Below are 25656 nucleotides of genomic sequence, written 5' to 3' on the forward strand. Positions count from 1 at the left end.
TCACCACACATTGAACAGTTCAACCTGCTTGACAAGTTCCAATCCAGTTTCAGACTGGGACACAAAACAGAAAGATCTATCCTACACATCATGGACAATTGGCTAGACAGATCTATGCCCCCCCAGTGCCTGTGAGTAGCACACTTATAATTCCCTGAAAAATTGATTGATTGAAAGACCATAACAACCATATTGCCTACTCATAATTCCTGACCTTTCGCCAGCATTCAACATGGTCAATCATAACACCCTCATAGCACTACCTGAACACAGAATGGGCCTATCTGGTATTGTGCCAAAATGTTTCACTTCTTTTCTCCCTAATTGCGTAGAATGAATCAAAATGGGCAGCTCACTATCTAATGAATCCCCACTAAGATTTGGAGTACTTAGGTTCCCCACTCTTCAGCCTTAACATGGAACCTCTGACAGGAATACTCAAGAATGAAAACATCACCTACCACATGTATGTATATGACACCCAGCTCTACTTGAAAATATTCTCAGTGGAAGATATCATCTGGCTTAACAATACCCTAGATAACAACGCAATAACTGGCTAGCACATAGCCAACTTAAGTTAAAGCCTATGAAAAACGAATTCCTTTTTAACTTATCACCCAACACAACATACCCATATCAGAATGGATCCACCACATTTTAACCCTCAAGTGTAAACCAACCATCATTGAAACAACTAAGTCCCTCTGAATAACCATGAACAAACACCTTAACATGTAGGCTTACATTAGGACATTCACTCGCAGCATGACTCATCAATTCTAACCACTCAAAAAGGTGAAGTCATTCATCCCGCTCACCGATTTCAAGACTGCATTTCAGTCTCTAGTGGCATCAAGACTGTACTTTGTAAGTGTGACCCTGACTGGTTTACCAAATCACTAACAGCTCCACTCAAGACAACCCTTAACCCCTTCAGTGCCCATGACGAGATAGTCTCGTCATGGAGCGCGGTTGCGCTGTGCCCATGACGAGACTATCTCGTCATGAACCCCGCCCGCTAATGAAATGCCCGGCACAGGGCGTGGAAAGGGCGGGGCACTGAAGAGGTTAAAGCCGCAGAAATATTGATAACGGGCACTACATTTCGACCATGTCACTCCTTCTCTCAAGACTTTCGAAGTCAGGATCCTTCTAAAAATAGCGTGCCTCACACACAAAGCCCTACACTATGATACTCCATGATATCTCAAACCAAAGCTAACAATATCAGGAGGAAGCAACTCCCTGAAGAGTACCGAATCCCTACTGCTGAAACCCCAGAGATTCACAAAGTTAATGCCCTACTCTTGTACTTTCTCTGGTTCTGTCCCATGTACATGAAACTCTCTCCCACATGATATTCATACGAAATCCTCCAACATAGCTTTCAAGAAAGAAGCTAAAAGACTGCTGCTTAACAGATTCCTTCTGTAAGGCCCCAGTTCAAGGATGAGCTTCGGTCCTCTTGACTCCCTTCTACTTAGGAATTTCAGTTGTTCTGTAACAGGGTGGGTTGTTCTTGGAAACAGCGCTCTGATACCCTTGGGTCTTGTTCGAGCTATATAAAACTCTTGAAATGAAAAATAAAAAATGGCCACACACTCAACAAAGCTGCTGCTCCTGCCAAATCTGTAAAAGACATGCAAAAAAATGACAGCACTCTGAACATGTCTAACTAACTTTATGTGTCAGCCTGGGTTTTCCTATTTCCTCCTAATAAAAATCTGCTTTCCTTACCATGTGCTATTGTTTTATATTAGGATGTATTGAACCCTTCTTCAGCCAAGCCATCTTTTTCTTGTCTTGACTGTGACTACAAAATAGATATATCTTGGGCTTCCTGATATCCTTTGAAAAAAATGACAGCAAATCTAAAACCTCACTACCTTGTCTGTGATCTGAAATATCTTGTCTCTGCTTTTTAAACACTCTTTCTGAGGTCCTTTTTAGCCTAGCAGCAAGCGTCCATTAGTTCATAAAAGACTGGTTTAAAACCTACTGCACTTCTTGTTCTCTTTGCTCCAAGAAAAAAAGCTGTTTTATGTTCCCTTTCACAAAAATTCTTACATATGTGTTTACTCCTTCTCATTGCTTGCACCAGAGTGATGGAACTCTCAAAACCATACATTTTTGTCAGTGTCTCTCAGGTCCGGCCTTTTACCTGGTTTCTGGTGCCATGATAACTTCAGGCAGACTTACTTTTTAGGAGTATCTATCTCACATGGAGAACATTCACGTCTGCAAGGTCCTTCCTTTGTGAGTTACAGCATGCATAATCAGAGCCTCTGTAGCTCTACCTATCTTTTGTGCACTAATAGTGTCCAAGAAGACTTTGAAAATTCCAGAAACCCTGCAGAAAAAGTTACACTAAGGTCCTGTTTAGAGGTGGGTGGTAACCCAGGCAGCAGTCCATGGTATTCCATGTCTCCTGTCTATCATTGAGGTTGTTTCATTTACAGCGACCATTCCTTTACCTTACAGCAGGCAGGCAGATAGCAGAACACGTTAACAGATTTGACCAAATGCTTCAGACTAAATTATAGTCTTGATGTGAACAGTGTCCGAGTCTAGGCTAGATCAATGTTTCTCCTAACTGGGCAGAATAGTCATCTGAGGACAACAGTCTACAATGCAGGCTCACGGGGCGATGCAACAGGAAACTAACTTGGGTTCAACCTTCAAGTGTGTCACCTTTAGGTGAGAGCTCCACAGGTAACACAGGCAACCACTTGAAGGGGCAATTTTGATGTTATTCCCCTGTCCTGTGACCTTTGACACTTGAGGTTGAGTGAATCAGTGGTGCAACAAATGTGTGGTGGGGTGTGCATTCATTCATACACAGACATCTACAAAACAGATCTCAGTGAAGCATTCTGGGATTTGATAAGAAGTACAATCCAGTTGAACTAGATCTCATTGGACCATACAACTGTGTCTGTCTGAAGTGTATCAGTGACCCATAGCTTTGTGAACAAGGGGCATCCTCCTTGACTCTGAGTAAAGCCGGGCCCCAGTAGAGTCTACTTCTGTGCTGGGGAGGAACATTATGATGTGAATCACCTTATCTAGTGGTCTTATGATGTGAGACACCAGTGGAAAACACAGGTACATAGGACAATGCTCTCACCTGTGAGGATCCATCACCCCAGAGGATGGTGCCAGTGTTGACAGTGATGTGTTTACCTTCTTCTGCGGTGGGATTTAGAGTGCCCACTTTTATCAGCTGGAATTCTTGATCCTGGTATATTTGCACATTCAGGATTTCGTAGGCAGCTGGGGCATCACCATTGGAATCAAAGAATATTTCTTCCCCAGTCTGAGTCTTAAAGCGAATATTTCTCACATAGTAAAGAATCTATAAATAGAAACAATAATAAAAAAGCAGTATTATATATAGGATATCTTAACACTGTGAGCAATGTGATAGAGAATATCTTGTTCAAATACTTGTTTATTTGTTGCACGTGTTATTATTTAAAGGTTCTGTCATAATTCCTTTCAAAGCCTATTGTATTAACTATGTTTGACTCCAGCCTGATCTAAGCACAGGCTATGCCCTAAACTAATTCCCCCTGTCATCAAAGCCCACCAGGCATTTTGTTTGGCGTGGGCCAGCGTAAGAAAGTAAAGTATCAGTTGGGGAGGCGAGAGCAAGTACCCACCTCAAGTAATAGTCACAGTCCTTGTCAGGGTAAACCACAAGATTAACTAAACAACCTGAGTTCATCCCTCTGGCAGCTATGGCACAAAGCAGACAGGCGTAACTTAGAGGTACTGTGTAAAGTATTTAGTGAAGCTAGTCTTGTCGGCAGCACTGCCCTCAAACATTTTACCTTCACCCCTCCTGCTTTTCCAATTTAATTTTTTTGGGCGTTCAGACTCTGTGCACTTTACCACTGCTAAACAGTGCCAAAGCGCTTTCGATCTCCCCCTAAAATATGTTAACATTTACCTACACCTGATTGGCACAATTAATGTACTTGTAAGTCCCCAGCATATGGTACTGCGTGTACCTAGTACCTGTAATTTAATTGCTACCAGTGGATCTCCAGTATTGATTGTGCCACCCACCAAAGTAGCACCTTAGAAACATGCCTTAGGCCTCACACTGCAGCCTGTAGCACATTCTTAAATGTTCATTTTACCCAGAAAGAATAAACCTTTTGCCAGACATAAACGTTACTTTTTAATACCTAAACGTTACCTCTAAGCTAGGTCCTAAAATCTCACAGGGCAGTGGGCATGGTATTTAAAATGCAGGACATTTCCTGGAAACGAAAAACTCCTAAAGTCATTGTTCACTCCTATAAGGCCTATCGGCTCCATTGGCTAACACAGGGTTACCTTGTAACATTTAATAAGTCCAAACTTTGAACTGGGAGCACATAGAAATATGCTGTTTATTATTCACATGAATTGTAATTTAAAATCTTCTTTAATGGTAATGTTGGATTTTAAGTCACATTTTTGAAAATACCACTTTTATAAAGTTGGAATATTCTTGGCCTAACCATTTGGTGCCTTCTGCCAGTGTCCTGGGTTATATTATGTGAATGGGCCTCCTGTTGGGGTTTGTATATTCCTCCTGGAGAGTACCACAAAGGAGTTTAGGAGAGGACAGGATGACTCTGGCAGAGCTGTTCCCTGCCCCACCTACACTTCAAAGAGTTTTGCCTTCAGCACACACACAGAAAGGAACCTGACACTAGCCTTTTGTTACCCAGACAGTTTGGAGCTTTAACAGTTGAAGGGAAGAACTTTTCAGAACATATTTGAGTGTGTGTTTCCTCACACACAAAGGCTGGCACCAGTTATAAATATTTGACCCTCAGAACCACTCTTCAGAACACACCTGCACCTACGGAAGTTACAGAAATTGATAGCCCTGCTGGCTGAGGACTGCCCTGCAGCTTGTAGGACTACCTTGCTCTCTGCGAAGGAAGACTGGACCTGCTTGACTTCATCCCAGGCTACCCAGAATAACTCCTAGGGTCAGCTGGCTGACCTCCTTTGTGAGCTACAGTGATACAACAAGCTTTAGAGGCATTTACAACTGCCCAGCTTACCTGCTTCACTGGACCTGCCTGTACATGTAACTGGACTTGCCGGAGCCCTGCTGCTGGCCTCTGGCTGGAGTGAGTCCTGGTCCTCAGGAGGTGCCCCCCCAGGTCTTGGACCCTTGACTGGCATCAGTTTGCCCCTCGATCAAATCCAACACAGTGTGACACAGCTTGATGCAAAACTTCACATTGCAGTCCCTACCAACTCCTGTTCGGTGCCCTATCAGAGCCAATGCGGAGCAACTCAGTGTAGGACCATGCATTGCAGCCCTCGCAGCTCCTGATAAGATCTTCTGAAGAAAGGAACCCTCGCAATACAATGAAATCTGATACAGAACTTCGTATCACAGCTCCTGATTGGAAATGATGCTGAGGGACGCAAAGCCTAGCATCATGGACATAAGGTACAACTATCAGCAGGGCTAACCTAGTCCTTGTATCCAGCCTGCGCTCTAGCTTGGTCAGCTTTCACTTGACACTTTTTATTTCTTATTAACGTTTGAACAATCAATATTTTTGGTTCTGGTTCTACGGATAGATTTTCGTTCTGGTATAATTATTTTATTAAAATCTGCTCTATTTTACTAAATTGGTTTGGGATTTTTCTTGTGTTGTGTTTTTACTTTACTACTGTTTAAGTGTTTCATAAATACTTTACACATTCCTCTTAGTTAAGCTGCTTATGTGGCAATCAAACACAGGTTTTAGCAAAGAATAATTTAATGACTTTTTATGGTTCACCCTTGTAAGGATTGTGATTGTTGCCTGAGTGGGACTTCAACCCCCTCAACAAATAAACTTGTTTCATAAAGTAATTATCCAGCACCAACACAATAATAAAGACAAACCACAACAAAAAGAAGAATTCTAAATACTCTAAATATTTCTATAAATAAATAACACCAAAAAGACAAAAACTAGAGATAGGATGTTTTAAAGTTTAAAGGTCAAAATAGTGCCAAAAATCATTAAGCACCAACCACGGTCAACTGGTCACAATGGAGTGTGGGTCGACTACGGAAACCAGGTTTCACTCTGTTGGAAGTTTTACATTCCAACTTAGCCTTTGAAATGCAAGTCAAGACTCCCAGGCAAGCAAGTAGGTTGTGGCCTAGGGGAGCTCCTCGATGCCAGATACCCATTGAACAAGATCCTAGTAAAGCTGTTGTCTGTTGGCGTGAAACCTCTAGGCATGAGAAATTTGAATTTCGGGCACAGAGAATATCCCTCGTCGGCTCGATTCTTTTGGCACTTTCACTCGGTGAAGACTTCTACTTTGTGAATTAGTCACTTTTTGGAAATCAAATTCTTCTATCTGTGCAAGGCTTCAGGCTCTAGCTGAACAGGGTTCCACAAAGTCAGGTACCTTCTCCTCGAGGCCCAGCTGAACCAGATCTGCAGCTGCAGAAAGGCTTTGGGTTAGAGCAACCTGAATCTTCTTCCCAGCAGAAATGCACACTTGTGGCATCAGCTTTGGAAATTGAACCCAAATCTCTGGAGGACTTTGGAGTCAAAAAAGCTTCTAATTCTCTGCAGTACAAAGGATCAGCTACCACAGGGAGTGCAGAGATAAAATCTTGCTGGCCTGGTCTTGATGGTTTGAAAGGATCAGCCACCACATAGGAGTTCAGAGGTGGAAAATGCACAACCTACACACCCACTCTACTCCTTCTTACCTTGAGTAGAGCTACCTCAAGACACTATTCCTAAAAGATCAGGTTAGCTGGGTAGAAACCACACTCACTTCCAGCATCCCTTCTTATTTTGTTACTTTGTTTGACGCTGCCCCTCATACAGAGGTTTAGCATCCAGTTGGCATACATGCTTGCTGGATCAAGAAGGGCTTCAGTGTTCTATTGTGAAATATTTGTGCATTGATTGTGTACATCATTTCTTGTGATGATACTGCAGTCAAGCCCCTTTTGTTATCACGGTTCGTCCAACTTGGGGACCATATTTATCATGGATGTGCAATGTCGTCGCGCTGCGCGAGGGCATGCAAGAGTGACACAAGACCTAGAATGACGCTTACCAAGCCATGCAAGGACACCTTGCGTGGCCGTACATGGCTTGGTAAGGGTGGAGCAACACAAGGCTGTGCAAGTCATTGCCTTGCATTACTATGTCCCAGGGGGACGTTACATGGGTGGAGATTGGGTGTTCCCATGCATTCAAAACAATCATGCCTACAACGCAGGCACCCTTCCACTTCCACCATGGTGCAAAGGTGCCTGGGTTTGGTGTTGGGCATCAGTGTGTGCGCCAGTGCAGACAGAGAGCAGAAATAGGCCAAATAATGTTAAATAACATCACATTGGGGTATTTAACGCATCTAATAATTATCAAATGTGTTAAATAAAGCCAAACCCATAATTCCATCCAAAACCAGGGGTTTACATACAGGACGGAGTTAACCACCCAAGTTGTACTCAGGCTAGTTGACTGCCTTTAGAATCATTTACAGATTCTTCATTAGAATATATTAGTCAGCATTTAATTGTAGAGTAAGATCAATTTATGGCAAAGGAGTCAAAGAACTGTTTCGGTCACCAGTCTGACCTTTACCAGGGATACTGATTTGGAGATGGCCAGCCTTGGTAGAGTCATTATGTTAAACACAAAAACATTAAGGCGCGATCTCCTGATGATAAGATTGAAGGCTATAAATCTAATATTTCAAAGCCAATGTGTGGATGACTTGTTCTGAACAGTCTGTGTACTGGATGAATGCTACAAATTCTAGATTAAAGTCACATATGTGATTTACTCAAATAAATCTGTATTCTACATTTATTTTCTGCATATTATGGGCAACATGAAGGAACGATTAAGGCAGTTAGAGAAGCAAAGTGACCATTTATGTGAGGAAAGCGAATGCAGGTGAACGCAGATACTGCCCAGTCTCGCTCAGGTGTTCAGACACAATTGTGTTGCCTCATTGGTTGTGCCCACTTAAAACAGAAGAGCAGTAATTTATATGCCAGTGATGCCCTTCCAATAGTTCATCACAAAGGCCTGTTTCAGGACTGAAATGATACTGACCATAAGGAGAACATGGAATCATCATGTGCAAGAGAAGTAATTAGAGTCTTTGTTCTCCATTCTACTAAGGGATGCACAGTCCCATTCGGTTCTTTATTGTGAATATTGTGTTTTCCAGTGCTAGGGTATGTCAATTTAACATAAAATGTGGGTTTTTAATAAAACAACATGCGCATAACTGTGGTTTTATGAATAGCACATTTCTAGCATGATCTTCTTCTCTCCAAATGTGACCTAAAATAGTGAGAATTAAGCTGATGCAAGTACATTCATGATATTCGAACATCTTTGCTTGAACATTTAGGGGCATATTTATGTAGCTTTCATGCAGCGCATGCAGCAAGACACCTTGCTGCACTGCGTGAAAGGGCAGAAATGCATTGAATTTAACAGATTACAATGCATCCCTGTCCTTTCCTTGCACTGGCAGCCTTTTTAGCTGCCTAGCCGCAATGCAGACGCCCTTGCACCATGCTGCAAGCGTGCCGGCATTGTTATCAGGATTGCTTTTCTGGAGGGAAGGCTACCTTCCTGCACAAATACAATCTCCTCAGCCAACTTTATCACCAACTCCAATTGAAGGTTGCTGTGTGGTTGGCGGCCTTTACGGGAGACTTGCTGTGCCGTAATAGGCTTTTGACTGAGATGGCAGGTTTGCTATCCAGCTAGAATAATAAGGATTTATTTTTCTACTAACAGCTATGCAAGGTGGGCTCACCTGGGCAGTTGATGTTAATTTGCTAGAACAAGCATAGTGCCTAGGAGCAGCATAACAATGTTGTTCGGTGATAAAAAAGCAATAACCATGTTTGGAGTTTTTCTATTAATTTTATCACTTAGAAATTGCTTCGCTACATTACTGTTTGTTTTCTGTGTGGTTACAATTCAAATCATAGGCACTCTGGGGGTCAGAAGACCCTCTACTGCTACCGTGCGGTGGCGGGCCCTCTGCCATCTGATTGCCAATTTCCCCTGCCACATTACGATGGTGCACTCGTTAGGATTTCCTGGCAGAGCGGACAGGACCGGGTAAATAGTGGCGGTGCCTAGCAGGAGCCGTCTGCCAGATTACAATGATGGCGTCAGCCAGCCTTTCCATGGGTGTAAAATCGCCATGGAAAGGCTGGTGGGATTGGGTTTGGGGGCCCGTATTGTGGCCCCCTTGTCTTGGGGGTAGGTGTTGCTGCTCTGGGGGTACCCATGGTATACCCCGCATTTCCCTGCACTGCGTGGCAGGCACCGCATGGTACCTGCCACGTAGTGCAGGGAAATGCACTGCATTACATTTTGACATTGAGTACGGTGTTGCAGCCAGCAACACCGTCCACAATTTTAGATAGTGGGATGCACCCGCCATACTGGTGGGCGCATCGTAATTGCTGTGGTGGGACTGCCGCATGACGGTCGGGTTGTCCCAACCACCGCAACGATGGCGGGAGGACTCATGTCTGCCCGCCATCGTAATGAACCCCTATGTTATGATTTAAAAGTAAACATTTTAAATGTTTTTTCTGTTGCTTTTGAGGGTGTTATTCCTTTATGAAAGAGGGTGTGGGTGTCCACTAGTTGTCCCTGACATATCTTTTGGGACTGATACTTTGCTCAGTGAGTTGTGTATTGTGTGGATTTCTGATATGACTTGGCACTCTGACTGAATCCTTACTACCAGGGGTGCAGAAAAATAAATCCTGCAGCTCTAGTGGGACCTATAGAATATATCATCTTTCTTCAAGAAAGAATCTTACTTTACCCTGAAAATTAAAGCATGAAAGCACAGCATGGTGTATTTATTTTGACCGGATATAATTTGTGAAGCTCTCACTACCTTTCTTCCATCCCCCACTTTCTAACCCCATTCTACAAGATTTCAATAATGCATCAATATGTATTTTTCTTTCTAACATCTTGTTACAGGATATATACATAGTATTAGGTCCAACCATACAGTATGTGTTGTATTACTATTCCAAAATATATGCAGCGGGTGATGTGCTCAATCTTTCACCTTAAATGAATCCCCTTTGTGTTACCTGCCAGGGTCGTATATCATTGCTATCAGCACACGATCCATTTCTGAAAGGTCCTCTGCCTTCCTCACAGGAGATGAGAGTGTCCATAGCATGAGCAAAGACGTAGACTGCCACGTAACTGTGGTAACTGTAGCTCAGGTCATTCAGCTCAAATAAAAACCTGGCCACCTTCTCCAAGGTCTCCTCTCCCGAACAAGTCTTCAATCCTCTTGCGGTGTCTTTGGAGGCAGCACTTTCAGTCTCATTTCCTTCTTCAAATTTGCAAAGGAAGGCATTCTCCCAGAAGTGTTTCATGAATATATCATCTGTATGTTTATAAGGATGAAGGTGAGACAAAAACTCTTCAAAATCCGGCATCCGCTCAGTGTAAGGTGCAAGTCCCAGAGACCCATTCAATATTTCCCATGCCTGGTTGTCCAGCAAGAGTCCAGGTCCCAGTGTAAATGCTGCTGTGAATATCCAGATTTTGTCAATAACATTTTGTTCATAAAGCATTTCCAATAACAGCTTGACATGGACATCGGGGCTGTGAACAATGATCACCTTCACTGAATGTCCACGGATCAGTTGAACAAGATGCAAGATCCTCTCTTTGGTAAATCGAAGATTGACTTGCTCCATGAAGGCCACACATCCGCCATTGTCCTCGATGAATTTATTTATACTGAGGCCTCCTTGCAATCCCACCTCATCAGTGGAAACTATCATTCCCACCCAAGTCCATTGGAAGTGGCCAATCAGTCTGGCAATGGCAATGTTCTGGAATGAGTAATTCGGCACAGTGCGCAGAAAGGATGGGAACTGAAGCTTGTCACTGAGAGAAGAGAGCACAGATCCATGGCTTATCTAAGAAATCCAAAAACATCTGGTAAAACAATTAATTGTAATTCATATTGTGAACGTACTGAGTGTGCCATATTTATCTCAGTTTGGATCTGCTATTTCTTTAATACCTTTTGAAAAACTCATTATGTAAATTTGCACTTTAGGCTGTGATAATATTTATTTAGTGATAATATATTTGTATGTTATTTATTTCATTTGAATAATAACAATATATATGAAATATATTAGTACATAGAAGTAGGATTAAGATATAACAACATAAGCAAGATTCAAATACAGAAAATAAATTGGATGCTGAAGAAAACACTGTACAAATGAACCCTCCACATCATGTTGCACAGCACCTGAGACTCATGCAATTCTCCTTCACATTCACATTCAGCATAATGAAGCATATTGTTGAGAAATATGACTATGTTCCCTAAGCACCAGTCTTTGCTTGATGATTTGAACAAATTTGTAGTTTAGCCCACAGAAGGAAACAAGAAATAGTAACAATCACCACACATTCTCTCTACTTTTTCATAGAGGCAAAAAATAATTTTGGTAATCAGGCCACTACTTACTACAGTATTGACTCGTATTGACCCGAAAAAATTCCTTTTGTTTCCCCACCCTGGAATTTGTATTATCCGGAGTCCCTGTAATTGTGGAGGTGGGAAAAAAGCTCCACATAAATAATTGAAAATAAGCAAAAATAATATTAAAATGAAACATAAAAAACATATGCAAAGAAAGTACCCACAGTCCTTGAAGGCCATAAAACACCCCAAAAATCAAATTTAGAAAATCACTCCATGAAAATCAAAAATGAAAAATGAAAGAAAATTATTGTCCATACACCGCAAGAGCAAATATGGCCCTGAATGTATAGTACTTATCAATTCATAGTAAGTTTACATTTGTATTAAAAAAATCTATGAAAAATGTTCATGTTTAAACTAAAACATTTTTTATAATAAAATATTTTTTTAAACTATGTAAAAATATAACATATGGCAATATAAATTGCATGAATAAAATCATGTTAGCTAAAAACACTAAAATGTACATAACAATGTGAAAATAGAAGTATTAATATGTAAGAAATGAAAATGATGCAAAAAAGGTTATACATTTTGTACTTGCAATGTACTTGCAATAAAAATATGAATTCAAAACAATGTAATTCTCTTTGTTTCAACATTTGCCTAAATAAGTAAAAAATTGAATTTTAGCATTAACAATTACATGCATATATATTATTTTTAAAAACATACAAACATTACACTTTATTATAAAACAAATTGCACATATTAACAAAATGCTATTTTTATTCCTATTAGAATGTATGGTACATTGGGGAAACCATTATACAACTTATAGTATTTACACTTCAATCTAAGCTAAATTGGGGAAAACATTGGATATAGAAGGGGTTACATTCACTATTCCCACTATAATCTAATCTACATTTAGCCACGATCAAAATGTTAGATCATTGTTGGCTGAAACATGTTGACCATGTCTGTTATTGATCATATTTGCTTATAGCGTGTTAGGAGTCTTTCTGAGAACACGTTTCTTGATTTTATTTTTTGACACCTCAAGATACTTAATACAAATTTTTTTCTTTAGGTAGTCAATTTTAATACACTGTTTATCTACACTGCACCTTGTTATACACATAGTTTCACCACACTTTAGGGAGCTTCACCAATTGTTAAGATCAGTATACCTCGGTTGTTACTTTCATAAACATCCGTGAGCGCTTCCTTTTTCGTCATTAGTAAAGGAGTTGTAGCTCCTTAACTACAACAGGTGTGGTTAAGAGGAGGCCCTAGATGATGAAGCATGCCACCTCGGTGGGTGATGGGACTTCGTCCTCTTTATGAGGACTTTTTCCTTTAAACATTTTGTCTTGTTGTCGTCAGCCCTCAGTTCTGTTCCAGTAGACCCACAGACTCCTTGTTGATATTTCACACACACCCTCATTTCTCCGTAGGAGCCTGTCTTACGGCCGGTTTACAGCCGTAACACAAGCTCCAATATAGAACAATGGGAATCCGCGTAATCAGGCGGTTTGCATTGCCTACCGGAGGTCGGTCCGTCCCGAGTCTGAAACAGTGTTGGTCGGAGGCAATTCCGACCGTCATCGTAATGAGCCCCTTAATATTCCCACTCCACTCTAAGGTACATTGGAGATGTTGGATTTTAAAGGTGTTATTTTTACTATTCCCTCTCTAATCTAAGCAACAATACTGAAGGTGTTGGACATTAAAGGGATATATTGACTATCCTATTTATTAACATGTAAAACTTATATATGTATATAAGAAATGAAATCAATGTAATTTATTACGATGTTGGTCAGAAAGAAACCTTTTGACCACATAGGAGGCTTTCCAACCAACTAGGTTGGTTTGCGTTCTGAACAGCTGATTACAATTTCAGCGGTTGGAACATAAACCTCCCGGTCATTCCAACTCAGTTCCGACCGGCTCTTGGAGTATTCCTGTCGGTTGGAACCGAACCATACACCCCTATGGACGGCGTTTCTGCCTTCAGGATTGCCATGTTGGATTCCCACAACCTTTCCATGCCGGCCATTCAAACATGGAAAAGCTGTCAGTTAGTGACTTTGGGGGCCCTCGCCCCCGTGGTCTATGGTTTGTGGTTGAGGGGGTACCTCCGACCAACATCGTAATGAGCCCCTTAATATTCCCACTCCACTATAAGCTAGATTGGAGATGTAGAACTTTAAAGGCGTTATTTTTACTATTCCCTCTCTAATCTAAGCTACATTGGTGAAGGTGTTGGAGTTTAAAGGGTTATATTCACTATCCTATTTATTAAAATGTAAAACTTTAATATTTATATAAGAAATTAAATTAATGTCATTTATTTTAAAATAATGTTTTAACATATAAAAAACTAATAAAGGATTGTCATTAATATGCTAATTCAAATATTACATTTCAAATACATTTGAATGTTTGTCAAAATTGATTTCTATTTAATTAGGCAATATTATAAAAATGTATTAATATAAAAAAATAAAAAGTATTAATCATTTAATACATCCAAACTGACTAATATCTTTATTTGCAAAAAATAAAAATGTATCCCTCTTAAAATAATTTGGGACAATAAATAATTCATAAATATACATCCTAAAAATCAAAATTAACTTAATGTCTTATAAAATAATCTAAATTACAATCAAATTAAAACAAACTATTTTAATAAAAAAGGAAAAATAAATATATTTACTAAGTACACAATATTTATGATGTCACACTATAAATGCAACAATATTATGTTTACTCGATGGTCCCATCTCAAATAATAGTCCTTATTTCCTGTAGGATGTTGAAGTTTGATCTATTTTGTAAAGATTCAGTGCCCTCTTTCTTCAAATCGACCCATAGTACCAGTGAGAAATGATTGTTTCCTAGTGTCAACTAAGGAAAACACAAAAAAGCTAAAGAAGAGTTTAGGATTAAAGAAAAATCCTGAGCTGTTGTTCTTCCATCAAGCAATGGGTGTTTGGAAGGGTGTGCCACTTTCCCTCCTCCCCTTAAATATACCTCTAGGAGATGGGCACAGGGGCACTAACTAGGCTGGGGAGGGAGGCCCTACTGATGATATATATATATATTATATAATGGTGACTGCCATTTTGTTTTGTTTTTTTGCCACAATCCATGGGACTCCGGAGGGATTCCAACAAAATTTGCAGAATTTGGTTTTTTTTAGGCCGGGGGGATGCCTCTGGGTTTCCCCAATCAAGACTAAGGGGCAGGGTATCCCTAACCTGCCTCCTTATATCATTTTTCTTATACTTCAGGACAGAGGACTAAGTCCCTGAGGATTGTAATGGCTGCCTGCAACTTTTTTCTCATGCTGCTTGCTGCCAAACAGAGTGATCGTTCCTGTGGGAGTGCCATGGCCCAAGGGAAAAAAAACTCCCAAGGCCAATCAGAAGGGACTATTTTTTAAAGTTCGGTTTGAAGGACTCTTGCAAGAGTCCCTCGAACTCAACCATCCAGATATATAAATACATTTTAACCTTAATTTCTCAGAGACTACTAAATGGAGTTACACCAAGCCACAATAAGCACAAGCTGTGGACCAAGATCTAGCTTCCTGCCAAAGTTGGTGGAATTCCAGATACCAGAATTCCAGATACCAGATATGGTGGGGCAGTCCCACAGGGTCCTCGTTACACTTTAAAATCATTTTTTTTAAATGTTGACGTAGACTGGATCTGTGACCTGCGGCCAACCCCCCACACTCACACAACCCCACACTGACCTCGATCTTTAGCTGGGCACAGCGGGAGTATGGTGTGTGAGTGGGAGAGCTTTTTGTTTCCATTGGCCTTCAGATCTGCGGGTACCCACAGATCTGCGTCCCTAGATATCTATAAATGTCTGTTTTAATAATTCAAAAAATAACTGAACAGATTTACACCAAATTACAAAAAAAGACTCTGGACTAAGATCTAGCTTTCTGCCAAATTTGGTGTAATTCGGTGCAGCAGTTCTCACTGTAACCGTGTATAAAAACTGCAAAATGCCAATTGACATTCCATGAGGACAAAGTGTTTCGGCACAACCCATTTTCTCAGACCCCATTCGGCGGATCACTTCAAAACTTTCCATGGAGGACTAGGCAAAGTAGGGAACTTGTTAAGGAAATGATGTGAAGTTTTGTCAAAAGGTGCCAACGTTATTAGCAAAATAACACCTTTGGTTCTGATTACAAGTTTGATGGTTCTCTTTTCAGCCCTCTACCGATGCGCTCACGGGAAGACCTCCAAGCCTGTACTGCACCCAACTTCTAGATTATGAGTATAGTCCATGGGGGGTGGGCAGTGCTGCAGCAGTCTCACAGCGGTGGTCTGTTTCGGCTCATAGGAGAGCATAACATGCAGACCACTGCTGTGAGAGCAGGGACTGCACATTTCTACACTATGTGGCATTGATTATGTCATGCATGCCTCACAATGCAGGAAAAGGGGTGCAATTCCAGGGAGGCACATGCTGTACCCCCCTGGAATTGCACCTATGTTCCTGCCCCCCATGGCAGAAGTGGTAGGGGGCCCTGTTTGGGGCCCCCTTATTTGCCTCTCCACCACCCTTTTTATGGCGGGCTCACCGCCATAAAATGGGAAGTGGACAGGCAACTCTTTATGTGCTCGGCGGTGCTGTAGCCGCACTGCCAGCATATTACTTTTCCTGGCCACTGCACCAGCACCATGTGATCATGGATCCCAGAGGATGCGGCGGTCCTGTGGCGGTCCAACTGACACACTCAAAATACTGCAGGTGGACCCTCTGTTTTGGTGGTGGTCAGACCGCCACCGCGATTACAGCACACTATTAATTAGGCCATTTGTCTATTGGAAATGTTGGTCCTAACTACAACTATCTACCTGCTATTGCCAGTAGGTAATATGTTAGCAATTTGTTATGTTAGCAATTTTATAACACGCATGGTTACTCGATTCGGAGTGCCTCCATGCTACGGATTGCATGCAGCAAGAAAAACGTGTCAAGATCTAGTGAATCTCTGATGTTTGAAGCTTCTTCTGAAAGGTTAGTTTTGAATCTTCCAGTCTTAACTCCAGTGGGAGAATATTCCATAATTTAGAAGCCAAGAAATTGAAGGCCGACCATCCATAAGTGCATTCTTCAATCTAGGAGCTCTTGTCTATGCCGCTTCAGATGACCTAAGACTTCTGCTAGGGCAATATGCTGTGATCAGAGAAAGTAAGTGGCAAGGGCTATTTCCTTTCAGAATTTTGTTGCAAAACATAAGGTTTTATAAAACCCTCTCTTCCTCATTGGGAGCCAGTGCAGCTCAGCCAGCACTTGGCCAATGCAGGACTGTCTGTGAATATTCAGTGGCAAACAGGCAGCAGCATTCTACTATCCTTTGAAGTTTCTTGAGTCTATCTTCAGTAGCCCCTAGATACAATATATTACAGTAGTCCAGCCTTGAACTGATCAACACCTGAACTACTTTTTTTTCTGGCATCTTCTGGGAGGAGACCCAAGATCTTCTATATCTATATATTATATACTGGCGGTCGCCAGCAGACAGTTATAGTTAGGACCGTGTTTCCATAGGAAATCTGAAAATTCTATTTTGAATAACTTTGGCGCCGGTTGACGGATCCTCGCGAAATTTTCAAAACTAATGGGGCGCTCCGCTCAGCTCCTACCCTGGAAGTCTCGGGGTGATTCGTCAAGCGGGGGCTGAGAAAAAAGGGGGTCCCAAAACGCGTTTTCCCCATGCATTTTCCCATAGGACCTTTAGTCGAAGGTACAGCCCGAACGGCTGAACAGAATGACTTGAAATTTGGCAAAGAGGTAGTCCTCAGGTCAGGCATGTGCCTTTTGCATATATGGTGTCAATCTGTTCAGTAGTTCCTGAGAAAATTGCAGTTAAAAGTACATAAATATCTATAAGCGCGCACCGTGCGCACACCGTGCGCGCACGGTGCGCGCACCTTAACGTGCGCGAGCGTAATTGTGATTGGTGGTTACATGTCAGTCAACATTCGAATCGGTCGAAATCAGGAAGTGTTGTCCGCCATTTTGTGTGTGACAGTAAAAAAGAAAGGTGGAGAACGTGAAAAGGGGGCAGGGTACAGAGTTCCTGACCCCCTAGCTTTTGTCAGGGGGTCCCTGAAGGACCCCGAAGGGTGAAAAAAACATTTTATTTATTTTTTTAAATCGCGAGGTGCGCGCACCGTGCGCACACCTTCACGAGGTGCACGCACGGCTTGCGCACGGCGGAAAAAAATCATACAAAAAATAGAATTAAAAATCAAATTTAAGTGTTTAGATGTTAGGTGGCTCTAAAAAGAGCTGTTGTGTTAATTGAGGAACAGAGGAACAAAAAAATGAAAAAAATTATGGGATGCCGCATGTGTGCTGTTGTATCTTGCTCTCTATTAGGGGAATGCTGGTGTCACCATAAGAGAGAAGAGCATTGCATGCATTGCACCGTATATGCACCCTCTTGAACAGAGGGTGTATATCCAGAGGAACAGAAGCAGGTGAAGCTGCCGCCGCAGATGAAGTGCTCGGCTGAGCTGCCGATGATGTGCTCTGCTGAGCTGCTGCGGATGTGCTCGGCTGAGCTGCTGGAGGGTTGTCTCTAGCAGCTCGAGCAAAAGCCACAGGATGTACTCCTTTAACGTGCCTGATCATAGTGAAAATACTAAAAGAGTATTTCTTTTTAGGATCACCTCTTGATAAGACAACACCACAAATAGTGCAGGTGACTTTTGGAGCATTCACCTTCTTCTGCCCCACTGGAAATGTAAAAAATTACCATATAAAAAAGTCTTTCTGTTTCCTCTGTCTCACAAGGGTCTCCTGCTCACTCCCAGAAGATGACTGCTGCTCTGCCATTCTCAAGTACTGGAGTACTGGAAAAGCTGCTCAGCTCCTTCTCCCAGGGAATCAGAAGAAATAATGAGGGGAGTGGGTGTGGTGTTGGAAGTTTCTGGAACTGAAACTACTATAAACCAATGAAAAGTGTTGTTTCTTAATCACATGACCTGAAACTACTATAAACCAATGAAAAGTGTTGTTTCTAAATCACATGACTTGCCGTGCGCGCACCATGCGAGCACAGTGCGCGCATGGAGCACGCACGCCTGCGCGTACGGAGCACGCGCGCATGCGCGTACGGAGCACGCATGACGTACGCATGCGCACGTGGAGCACATACGCATGCGCACACTGAGCACGTACGCATGCATGCACCGTGCACGCACGGTGCACGCACGGTCAAAAACCCTTAAAAAAAAAAATTATAAAGTGTTAATAAGTTTATAGAAGATATTAACTATGCTGTTCAACTTTATCCAAATAAAAAAAAAAAAAGAGCTGGGTCATTCCATATTACAGGATAAAGTCAATCTATAACTATATACATAGGTAGCTTATTGTAAAATAAATATTTAAAAAATATAATAATACATTCATAAATTAGTATTTAAAAAACCTTACAAATTCACTTAAAAAACCATAGGTTTCACACACGTTATAGTTAGGAATTAGCATTTAAAAAACCTTGCAAATTCACTGAAAAAAACCATAGGTTTCACACACGTTATAGTTAGGAATTAGCATTTAAAAAACCTTGCAAATTCCCTGAAAAAAACATAGGTTTCACACATGTTATATTTAGCTGGACATTTCACTCGTACAAAACCATTGAAATTCCCCCGTTATAGTTAGTTCAGCTAACTATAACTCGCGCGCCCACAATCCACTGCTGATGACGTCACATATTACATCACTCATGACATGGTCAGTGACATCACTCATGACATCACTGATGACATCTCAAATGACATCACTGATGACATCACTGATGACGTCATCCATGTGATAAATTACCACATCTTCTCACACACTAATATAACCTTTGATACACCGACTCAAAATTTCAGAGTTCCATTCTCAAAACCATACATACTCCAATACCAATAACTACATACCCACTTATTAACTCTTAGGTCTACATACACCTCCACTCATTCACCTGTACAGTCACTCATACTTACAGTCACTCCATACAAGACTATCAAATGCATTTATACACCTATATAGACCCTCACACACCACCAAACATCCATAGAGGTACTCTCACACCTAGTCAGTCATGCAAATAATCACACTCCCATTTACTCACCTATGCGGTTATACACACTCAAGTTCACTTACTCATAAAGAAAGTACCACATTCTTACGCTCTTATAGAATCATTGATACAAGCACTCGCTCATCCATACAGTCACTCTCACAATCACACACTCTCATATCTACCCACTTATATACTCTTACACGCATATATACTGCCTTTCACATATGTAGTTAGTCACAAATGTACCACTAAGATATACATTCAATCCCTAACACACCCATGCATACACTCACTTAACCATACAGTCCATCACAGATGCACTCTTAAAACCATGCACCCATAGAATCACCCACTCACACATCTATGCATAGAGTCACACACACCCTACCCACACACACACTCAGGAGCCCATACAGATACTGAGACAACCAATCAATAACCCATATAGACACTCATATAGCTATTCACAAAACCATGCAGTCACTTATACACCAACACACAGACACATACAGACATTCACGCAGTTTAGTCACTAGTCTGCAGTAAGAGACATTTAATGACTCACTTATAGAGTCAGTTGCGCACCTAGAAAATCACCCATTCACACACTTGTTCACCCACTCATTCTTCAACAGGCCTTTCCCTCTATATATTAAACATATTAAAATTGTTCAGAAACACATACTCAATGGATTATGTCATCAGTGATGTCATCAGTGATGTCATTTGAGATGTCATCAGTGATGTCATGAGTGATGTCACTGACCATGTCATGAGTGATGTAATATGTGACGTCATCAGCAGTGGATTGCGGGCGCGTGAGTTATAGTTAGCTGAACTAACTATAATGGGGGAATTTCATTGGTTTTTTACCAGTGAAATGTCCAGCTAACTATAACATGTGTGAAAACTGTGTTTTTTTCAGGGAATTTGCAAGGTTTTTTAAATGCTAATTCCTAACTATAACGTGTGTGAAACCTATGTTTTTTTCAGTGAATATAGATATATATATAGAGAGATAAAAAAACAAAAACATATATCAAATTATATTTAAAAAATAAAATTAATACAAAACAAACAGAATTAAAATATAATAAAATATATATATATACTTATAATCCAACCTACAAAATAGGAGGGAAACTCTCATGTTAATGTAAGCAACAGTAAGGAAAACTTTGGATTTTTGAGGGATCAGATTTACTATTCCCAATCCAACAGGAAAACAGAGAGTAGAGAAAGTGTTAAAATGTGGAGGGGTCAAATTTATTACTCCAATTCAAACGTACACAAAAACAAAGAAAGTATGTTCACACTCAATATGAGTAACAGAAGAGAATATGTTGGAATTTGTAGGGGTCAAATTTAATATTTCCACTCCACTTTGCAAAAATAGGGAAAGTCATAAATTATGGATGGGTAGATTTATTATTCCTACTCCTAGTTTTACCGCACCAATCTGAGAAACAGTAAGGAAAGTGGTGGACTTTAGAGGGGTTAGATTTACTATTCCAAATCATATTTTTGTTTCAAAATTCAAAAATACATGTAAACATATTTAAAACAACAAATATAGTCATTAACCCCATTCTAAATATAATTTTACATTAGAAATACATTAAAAAATCATATATATATAAACCAATGAACAATTTAAATACATTCAAATAAAAATGTAAACATTAATGCTATAATTATTATTAATTAAATTGTTAAATAGAACAATTCAAATTAAATGAATTCCTAAGTATAAATTTAGTTTAAGCAATGTTGTAATTAAATAAACGGATCAACCAATTAATTTAAAAAGCACATAGCTAAGATAAATAAATGATCAATTCACATGATTAATTATTAATTAATAAAATGTATGTAAATCATTTCCTAACATTGTTCTCTATAGCAACAACTTGCTACTAAACTAAAATAATTCCAAATAAATTAAAAAAAGTTACATTTCACATTAAAGATTTGAAATAATACTAACAAATTTAACTACAAACATCATAATACTAACAACGTACAATGATACAATAATTAATATTTTTAAAATTAATTAAACAATGCTGTTTAACTGTAATAAATACAATTATGTTATTCACAACATTATATACCTAAAAACAATATTCTTACCTTTTTTATCTTGCCCAACAATATTTTGAAGTTGGCAATTGCTGCAACATCATCGTCTTGGCAGCCTGCGCACCTCAGGAAACGCTGCAGGAAGCCTACAGCTGCAGGCTATGAGTTTCACTCACCTACCTTGTCTTTTGCTCTGGTGCTCCTAGGGTCTGCTCCTTGGTCCTCCAGCACCAAAATGGCACTTGCATGCCTGATGGAGTGCAGCTGTTTTTTAGAGCTGCTCCACAGCTAGTCTAGTTCAGGTTTTCATTGCTGCTTCTTTCATTTTTCCATCATGGCAGTTTCTTTCATGATTCCTTTGAGTTTTCCCAATCCTTTGTGTTTCCTGTCATGTGATATTTGATGTAATTTCATTTTCCTGTTCTTTTGTTTTACTATAATAAGCCTTCAGTCTGGTTGGAGAATGTGTCGTAACAAAGCCATGTTTATTTACTAGTTACCTCGCTCTCCTCACTTGCTAATCATGACACCTTACTCCTGAAGTATTCTACTAATGGGTTTCAGATTCCTGATGTTCTTCAATCCATGGATGTCTTTGTCCAGCTAGCAGTTTTTTAAGCCTTTGCTCCTGAGAAAGTGGCAGCTTCTCTAGGGCATGTGGCTACCATATATTCATGTCTGTTGTGACGTCATGACTTCTAGAAAACAGTCACCCATACATTGGAAAGCGGAAGACCCAGACCAGACTATGGGTTAGTGTCCAGACCTGAACAATATTTTAGCACAATATTTGAGTATATTAATGTTTTCATGATATTTTTGCAGAATACCATGGGAATGGGACTCTAACCAGTATATGGATCATGCCTACAAACAGACTGCTGACTCATTGTTCTGACCTTCCTGTGTTCTGACAGGGGATTACCACCCTCAGAGTCACCCTCATACTTGTAGATCTTTAACTTGTTGAGGGAGGGTCTCAAGCCCTGGCCACCTGAGGGTCCATAGCCAGGGAGAGCAACAACTGCTCCCTTCCTCAACTTCATGTGTAAAATACAGGCGTCTAAACTCTCTACATCCAGTACCCCCATTAATGTTGATCTTATGCCCGTGATAATGTGAGTAGTACACAACACATGTTGTCTCAAGCCTAACATGTGGCCCAAACTCCTGGAGACCCTGACCAGTTGCAACTGTTGCTGGCCTCTCTTTCCTGCCTTTGGTTGCTGGCTATGGAATATAGCTATCACACTAATTGAAATGGAAGACAGTTCACTTACCTGTGTACCATGTAGTTCTTCAAGGGAGGAGGTGATGGCCTAATCAATGCACATTACATGAAAAAGAAAGACAGGGTGAAATTACCTTACTATTACTACCCTGTCACCTGCCAGTACTCAAGGGCTGAAGCTTGGCTGGATCAGAGGATACCTCTCAGTAGATTGCTACAAAGTCGCTGCTCTGCTCAGCTGCTTAGAGACCACCCACCCAGAACCAGGTTGTCTATGAATGATTTAATATCATGTGTCACATGAACATTAGGTAAACACTGGGCAATAAATTTGGACACTTTCTGTCCATGCTCTGTCCAAGTTAAACAGCCTTGTGTACAGGCTCAGGACCAGCCATCAGTGTGCATAGGAAACATCACAGTGCTGCTGTATCATATTGATTTAGATGTGGAAGGGGGGTGATTTATAGACATCCATTAATAATCCAACCAACCAGATAGTACCTTCATATTATTAGTCTCCTCAGCCAAGCACATACATACCAACATCCGTGGTTTCTCAGTAGTGGGACTGAGTCTGAAAGGAATCTTATACTTTTGAGTAAGTTTACATTTTTTAATACATTTACTACTTTTTTAAATTCACAAACTGCACTTTGTTGTAACCAAGGACCTTTTTACGCGTGGTGCGGGCCAACCAGCATTATTACATCTGGGGCAGTCAGTCCACCACTGGACTGCTGCGATCGCTGGGGATCTCGGATCCTGCGACGTGGGGATGAGGCTGAGTATTATGCTGGTGGTGCAGCTACAGCATCCCATAGCATATTACGAGTTGCCTCACCATCACACTTTCCATGGCGGTGAGCCTGCCATGAAAAGGGTGGTAGTGAGGCAACAAAAGGGGCCCTAACAGGGACCCCTTGCACCTCTGGGCCTGTGGTGCATGGGGGTGCATGTGGCGCTCTGAGGGCAGCAGTCTGCCTGTTAGACTCTTCTATTGCCTGACAGACCACCACTGTCAGACCGCAGTTCGACCAACCGCAAGACCTGGAATAAACACCTGAACTGTCGGCCAAACTCGAATAAGACCCTTACACTTTTTTAGCAAGTCAAGCATTACACATTGCCAACAACTGTTACTGCAACACCCTCCCATATATAATGATGGAGGTAGGGACTTACCACAAAATTGTATGTTACAAAAACATTGTAAGTTACTACAAAACCTGAAGAGAAAACAACTATTTATCTACGTTGAAATGGTGTGTTTCTCTCATCAAAAGATATTTTTATGCCACCATTCAGTATGTGGAAATCATAATTGAGAGCATTTTATTCAGAATTCTATTGCTCAATTTTAATAAACATAGATCCATGTTACACACTTTTTTTCAGGTCCCTTGTATTTCCTGGGATAATGAGAAACTGAAAGAACGCATTCATGGGACTATATTCTATATGACCATAATATTTCAGGGTATCTAACCCCACATTTACCAAGGCTCTGCTGTAGGTTCCAGGCCTGGATAACTGAATAGCCTTATCATTTGTCATTTTGTTAAAGCAATTCATTTCCTTTCCCACCTTTATGTCTCTTGCAAGGTTTTTCTAAAGCTTTGCACTTTGCCCCGAAATGTACTCTAATTTAAGCAGGAAATAAGGAATCCACCAAGCATTGTTCAAAGGCTATAGTCTTTAGATTCATATTAATCCTGTTCACAATAGGGAGCCATTCTAGGCATTCACTTCCAGTAGTGCAAGGTTCTTGATATTTAAAGGTCTTCATCCCTCGGGCTGCAAGGTTCTGAAAACTATTCTCTGTTCCTGTCCAATAGGCACCAATGTAGAGGGCATAACACTAGTCTTGACCAATTGAATAATTCTCCTTGTAATATTGGATCTCACTTTCTCCTGTAGGGGGGCCATACTTTCATCCAATTGTGGGCATAGTATCCAGAAGATCTGGTCATGCGCTTCCCCTCCCAGTGTTAGTTGTGCATTCCAAACAAAACCAGAAACCTTACTGGCTAGGAAGTTCTAATCATGGCCTCTCCCAAGCTGGTTTCTTATGATCCTTTTCCAGTTTTACTGTCATTGAGCTGGTACACATGGTATCCAACTGATAACCAGCCATCTATCTTGCGGCCACTATTGTACCTTTGTCAGGAGCTCCTTACGAGGCTCTGTATTCTTCTCAGCATGCCTTGCAAGAAGAAGACACATGTTTAGGCCATCGGTGCACATCACTTTAGATATGAAATAGTCTACACCTCAGGTTACTAGCAGATCATCAGGTGATTTTAGGTGAAGTGATAAAGGGCTATCTCACTGAACATGACAGAAAGTTTCCTCTAGCAGCATCATTGCTGCCTCACATTGAACTTGCATATTTTCATGTGGATCTGGACTAGGTCAGGAAAGAGTATAAGATCCTTTCCATCTCTCTCAGATGGCTCAGCAAAATCTAATTTTCCACCATCTGTCAACATCAGCAGTGCCATCATTGCATGAGAAATCATCTTCTGCCCACATACATGTCTGAGGTGGACGTAAGTTCAGAACTCCATGGCATAGTCTTCATTAGCACACTTTTCATCTTCACTCTCTGTGTTGTAGCATATCTCTGGCATTTCTATAGTTACCTGCGGGTAATGTAGGGTTCCCATAATCCTGGCCATGGGGACACTTGAAGATGACAATAATTCCC

The 25656-nt window shown here is 40.8% G+C and overlaps 1 protein-coding gene across 1 annotated transcript; it reads right to left on the reverse strand.

Annotated features, from left to right (window-relative positions):
• LOC146808534 (extracellular calcium-sensing receptor-like) lies at positions 1–25450 on the reverse strand. The gene is made up of 4 exons (XM_085623985.1): positions 25325–25450; positions 10136–10981; positions 3131–3358; positions 1–54 (listed from the first exon to the last, which is right to left on the reverse strand). The coding sequence occupies exons 1-4, from the start codon at positions 25448–25450 to the stop codon at positions 1–3; spliced, it is 1254 nt and encodes a 417-aa protein (XP_085480111.1).
• Between the last annotated feature and the right edge of the window lie 206 nt (positions 25451–25656).

The sequence above is a fragment of the Triturus cristatus genome, chromosome 8 (genome assembly GCF_964204655.1).
Source record: "Triturus cristatus chromosome 8, aTriCri1.1, whole genome shotgun sequence".
Taxonomy (NCBI): Eukaryota; Metazoa; Chordata; class Amphibia; order Caudata; family Salamandridae; genus Triturus; species Triturus cristatus.